This window comes from Simochromis diagramma, unplaced genomic scaffold (assembly GCF_900408965.1).
Source record: "Simochromis diagramma unplaced genomic scaffold, fSimDia1.1 OVJJ01000603.1, whole genome shotgun sequence".
NCBI classification, from domain to species: domain Eukaryota; kingdom Metazoa; phylum Chordata; class Actinopteri; order Cichliformes; family Cichlidae; genus Simochromis; species Simochromis diagramma.
In genome coordinates, this window is record NW_024387414.1 from 699,070 (window position 1) to 705,069 (window position 6,000).

At 50.7% G+C, this 6,000-nt stretch overlaps 1 protein-coding gene across 8 annotated transcripts in view; it reads right to left on the minus strand.

The window, feature by feature from the left end:
- The window catches only part of znf536 (zinc finger protein 536), a 167,881-nt gene that overhangs the window by 3,178 nt on the left and 158,703 nt on the right, over window positions 1-6,000 (minus strand). For all 8 annotated transcript variants that reach the window (XM_040012046.1, XM_040012047.1, XM_040012048.1 and 5 more), the window contains one exon: window positions 2,716-4,462. In XM_040012046.1, coding sequence (XP_039867980.1) covers window positions 2,716-4,462 — 1,747 coding nt within the window. The remainder of the gene's footprint in view (window positions 1-2,715; window positions 4,463-6,000) is intronic.

Consider the following 6,000-nt stretch of genomic DNA (forward strand, 5'->3'; position numbering starts at 1 on the left):
TGCATCACCTTCTTTTCTGCCTTTCTGCTTCCTGTGAGGCTGAAGCATGAGCGAGGTCGGTGGGTCGACCAATCGGCTGTTTGTTTCCTCCTCGCGCTGCTTTTTTTTGTCATTTTGGGGGTTTGGGACGATGTCTTCGAGATTAGGCGCCAACACGTTTGAGTCCCGGCAGCGCAGGCCTTTCACGCCCAGCGCCCAGCTCAATAAGTGCGTTGGGAAGTGTGACAGTGGCGAGAAGCGAAGTGAGTAATTGCAATAAAAAAAGTTTTATGTCTCTGTGATACAGTAAGAAATGCATAACTGTAATTAGGTCCCACAGCAGAGGCCACTAAATAATACAAGCCCCCCCCTCCCGGTTTTGCACACTTTCATTCCCTCAGCAACTTCTTTGAAAATTATTTTGCAATAAAACACCGCTGAGCACATTTGCATGTCATGTTCTTTTAAAGTGGCGTTATGAATCTGACAAAACCAAATTAAAACACGGCTTTATTTGAGCTGTGCTTTCACAAGTATGGAAATGGATATGAAAATGAAAGGAAGTGCCAGCGTAACAGAGGGAAAATAAAGAGCTAATAACATGATAAAACATCTCTTAGATTCAGCAGCCAGTAATAACTCTCAGACTGTCTGCGCGGCGGGAGGAGAGCCCAGCAAACTCACTTCACGTGCTTCCCCGCTCCGCGTTACAACTGCAACCAAACAGAACCGTCACACGTACACGTCTGCTCTGCGCCACGGCCGACGGCGCCCCGCTTCGCTTCTGCAGCTGATTCAGGAGCGGGCGGGCGGTGGTGCCTTCGCCGCCGTCGGCACGTTGCGTATCTGGCTAGCGTGCAGTGAGTGGCGGATGCGGGGGGGGGGGGGCGGGGGGGGGGGGGGGTGGGGGGGGGAAACCCTTTCCCCTCCTCCTCCGGGCATACTAATGAAGCGCCGGCCACTCCAGACGTGCGACGCGTGCCCCGCGACAGCTCACGCGCATTCAGGGCAGAATTTCGATATTAATGATTTATGCTGTATTTGCATACAAACCTAATGCAAACCCACTCCAGATAATCACATTCTGCCAGGTCTGAATTGAGTTTTTCGGACGTCTTTGCCACCCCCGCCTTCATCCTCAACAGTGGAACAGCGGCTCTGCTCTTCCAGCCACAGTTCCCCCCCCCCCCCAAAAAGACATGAGGGTTTTACAAGTGGACATATAACACAACTGTGCATTTCACCCAGAAACAAGCGTGTCTGTTTTGTCTCCTCCACTTGCACAACAACAGCACGAGAAACTACCGCAGCGCATCCTGAAACAGTGGCCTTTGAACTCGGTCAGCATGAACTTTTCACGTGGTCACATTAGCCGAAGCACAGCTCTGTAGCTTCCCCAGCCCTCCGAACGTCTCTGCATTTTAGCTCTCCGTCCAGCTCTACGTGCATGTTTCAGTCAGAGCATCTTTAGCCGAGTCACCTGGAGTAATGTCACACTCGGGACAACAATTCACTCGCTCACATTCACCACAACATGTCTCCATGTTACTCATGTTCCCTATAGTCTTTCACTCTTCTCTATGCTATCTTCGGTGCCATCCCAGAGATCTGCCGGGAAGTCGGACACACAATAACTTGTTTTTTTTTAATTACAATGAATGGCCGTCTCAGACGAGGACATATAAGAAAGGCCTTTGTTCCTCAGAGAAAGCCTTATCTATAAAGGTCGAGCATTCCTCGCTGCAGAGGGGCCGGCCCACATTTTGGACTAAACAATATGTAGGGCAATCTCTCACAAAGCCATTTCTCTTTTTAATGAAACATATACACTTGCATCGAGATATTCAGAGCCGTGTCCTGCCACAGATAACACCAGCAGCTGTTATTTTATTTATGTTTTATATTATTTTCTCTCTGCGTTTGATTGAAAAATGTTCCGTTCCTTTGTTCTCCAAACAAAGAAAAATATTCCTGATTGTTAATAATATTACGAGGGTCACACCGAGTCAAACCGACAGCAGCGGAGCAAAGTCATCCATCTCCGTCGTGTCTATAAGCCGGTTTTTTAAAGCTCAACACCAACACTGGCTTTTATTTTCTTCCTATAGAGACACTCAGAAGTACCAACCAGCCCTAAACAGAAGAGGAGCATTGTAAAGAAAGGAGAGAGAGCGAGAGAAAAAGACTTCCTTCTTCAGTCTCAAGGAGCGGCTATAACCTTAGCAGAATCATGAAAGTTGACAGTTCATTTTTCACAGGGTCATAGATCGACGAGTCTTATAAAGTAATGGGCTTTTGGGAGCCGGCTTTATGAGAGCTAAGATAGTTAAGAGACATGTGGAGGAGATGGCACGGGGAGCTGAGGTCCTGCTCTGACTCATCCAGGGTTATTCCCCCCATGCTGGGGAGCGAGAGGGAGGCGCTGCACTCCCAGTAATATAAACGTGTAATAAAGATTAATCTGTTGCTAGTCGCCGGCATGATAGCTTCTAAACTTGCTTGAAATAAGGCTGAAATCACTTCAGAGCCAATCTCGAGACATTTAGTGAGTGCCTGAGATTCCTTTGTGGGTGTCAGGCAAAAACGTATACGTGTTAGTCTGCTGTGTTTGGTGTTGGTGTGCACGCACTGGTGGGAAAATTGGATTTGTGCTCATATTTGTCTTTTTTGGGGTCGCTTTCTGCTCGTGTGGCTGTCTTTTAATATTCTGAACCAGGAGGGGTTAAACACACTCACCAGGTGCGTCCGACCTCTTCATGCCCCCCGGGGGCGCCCCGCCCGCTCCGCCGCCCAGGCCGTTGAACGCGGGGAGGCTGTCGTTGCTGTAGGCTCTCAGGACAGACAGCATGTTCATCTGCTGCTCCAGGTGGGTCTGCTGCTCCGCCTTCAACAGTCCTGGTGGACCTCCGGGGGTTAGGAGGCCCAAGCCCTTGCTGCCACTGTTTCTCCAGCGGCAGAGTCTGGTTCTGGGGCGGAGGAACCAGAGAAAGTGGAGTCATGGCGGAGGACGGTGTCGCCATGGCCGCTCCGCTCCTCGGGGGCAGAGAGGAATCATCTTGGAGCTGTTTGGGACTTCCTTCTTCCTCTCTGTCCACGTCCATCTGCCCATCCTCGTCTCTTTCCTCCTCTTCTTCAGCCACTCCTCCCTCCTCCTCGTCTTCGTCAGAGTGGTTTTGCTGCCGTCTCTTGGGTGTGGTCGACGGGGTCTCGTTGGTGCTGCGCACGCCGGTTTTTCCAGCCTCGTCTTCAGATCCAACTTGGTCATCTTCAGCATCTCCACAGGAGCCCCTGTCGCCCATCTGGTCAGGGCCGGCTGAAGAGGCCCCTCCGAAGACCTGGCTGGGCAGGTCCAGACCGTGGTCTGCTTGGGCTATGTACCCCTGAATGCCCTGACTGACTCTTGGGGATCCATCATACAAGCCGCCAAACCTTCTGTAGAATTCACTCTGGAAGGGGTTATATGGCTGCTCCATGTGGTTATTCCAGCCTCCCTGGCCTTTTTCTCCATCTCTGTCTCCATCTCTCTCCGGGGCCACGCCCGAGGCCTTGGTGTTGGAGGAGTGAAGGGTGGAGGTGGTCGGAGAACCCTCTCGGTGAGCGTCCTTGCCTGCGTCGGTGTGCTGCAGAGGGGCTTTGCCCAGGTGGTTGGCCTGGAGGTGCAGAGCCATGAGCTCCAATGAGGAAGTGGAGAAGGAGCAGAAGAGGCATCCGTGCCACGCCACGTTATCGTGAATGGTGACGGAGGTGCCAGGGAGTGATCCGGATGCAGACTCGGGTCGGACCGACACAGACAGATCGAGCGGTTCGTACTGGGACCCGGGTTTGCCCGGCTCCGAGTTTTGTTTGGGTTCAGGCTTCTCCTCTCTGTCCTGCTCCCCGGAGGCGGCCCTTTTGGCTTTGGGCTCGCCGTTGTCATGGTAGCGCTGGGCCTGGAGCTGGGCTGGACTCTGGCTGTCCTTCACATCCTTCTTCATGGAGCTGAGGACAAAGTTGTCCATGAAAGCCTGGAGAGAACCCTGAAAGTGGACTCCGTTTCCCATCATGCTTTGGTAAGCCCGGCTTAGGTCAGAGAAGCTGGCGGCGCCGTCCGCAGAGACTATGGTGGAAGGTCCATCGGCAGTCTTCGTGTTCTCAGCTGAAGAGGCGGAGTCAAAGCGGCGGTCCCCACAGTCACGATCCCGGTTGTGAGAGGACACGATGGGAGCCGATGCCCACTGATGCGGCAGCAGCGGCCCTGCCCTGAAGTCCAGGTTGGGGGGCATGCTTTTGAAAACATTACGGAGGACGTCCGGTCGGGCAAAGATGCCTCCGCCCGTCTTCCCATGATCCTCTTTGTGGTCAGAAGAAGGGGTGTGGCCAGAGGAGGAGCCTGACGTGGTGGAGCCGTTCTGACGTTCGCGGTGGTGGCGCTCCAGGTGGTACTTGAGACTGGCAGACTGGGTGCCGGCGTAGTCACAATGAGGGCAGCGGTAGGGTTTCTCTCCTGAGAGGGCGGGAAAGAAAGAGAGCGAGAGAAACAGTAAAACAGTGAATAATTAACCTGCTTATTACATCGACTGGATATCAAAATCTATTTATTGGAGCAGGGAATGTGGGCCCGAGGGTCATGTAACCTCCCTGAACAAAGAAAATTAGGTCACATGAAGTGACAAAAAAGACATGCATTTCATTAACTACGATAAAGAAGAGGAAGTATTTAATTCCTGAAAAAGGGAAGGAGATTTTAAAAAGTAGCACAGAATGAAACACAAAGTGATAATGAAGACGATTGTGCATTCAACCAACACTTGCATGTCTTTTCTCTTCCAGTCGTCGGCTCGGCTCCACTTGATGTGTGTGTATTGGGACGGGGGTGGGGTGTGGGGGGTGTGGAGTAGGCATCTGAATATGGGTCGATCCAGCTCCGCCAAGTGAGCCATCACTCATATCAACACCATAAAAACATTTCACCATATGGTGCTTTCAGTCCACTACAAGACATAATATTTTCAGCTGACAACAGAAGTGTCTCGATGCGATCTGCGCGGGCCTGCGGCCGGGCTCGCGGCGAGTTCCCGTGCGCGCACGTGCAGCGGGGTCATCGTGCCTCCGTTCTGGCCCGCGCCGTTGCCGATGACGGCGCTGCTTCTCGGACATCGCCCTTTTTTTTGCACTTTGTCAGGAGGAGCATACATCAGGCGTGGCTCAGCGCGCGGCCCCCGCCACACAATACGGATGCCGCAAAAAACACGAAGCCGGCGACATATGTGAAGCACACGCTGGATGTGGTGAAGCCTCGCGATGAAGAACAATATGATTCAGTACAGATCAAAGCGATTTACACTACAGCAAAAGGGGGGTGAATCTGCTGTGTAACATTTACATATGTTTATTTATGCTGCGCATCCATATTCATGAATATTCCTGATAATGCTATAACACCAACACTATTCTGCCAGAAGTGGATCTTCCATTGGAAAGATGTTGAAATAGAACACATCCTGCGAGCAATTATAATAGGCTTGGAGTCGGAGCCAGATTTGGATTCATTAAACAATGAACAGAGAGGCAAAAACGCTAAGCTCGATTTTCCCCCCTTTTCAATATACACATATAAAAGTTCCCACAGTGGTATTTGTGCACGCACGGCTGGAAAAGAAATAAAAAATGTTTTGCATGCACGTTCTCTATACAGTATATGCCAATAAAATGTTTAGATTATACACATGGAAACCATTTTATAAAGGAAAAAAAGGCATTGTTACGCAAGGCTGGTTTGAATGATTTAAGTCGGGCTGTGTAGTAAATCATGGATATAATTAGCAAATGGCATACTGCTCAAGTAATTTATCATTATTTAGAGGGCACCATTCCAGAAAAAGACTCTGCGATCTGCAGACCTACTGCAGAGTTCTCAAATAAAGGGCCACAAACAGCAACTCAATAGAATATTGATACAGCAGAGAAAAGAATAGGAGGCTATACAAAAGAAAATTGAAGGTGGAAATACTAAAGAGAGCAGAGAGGAGGGAAAGAAGCAGG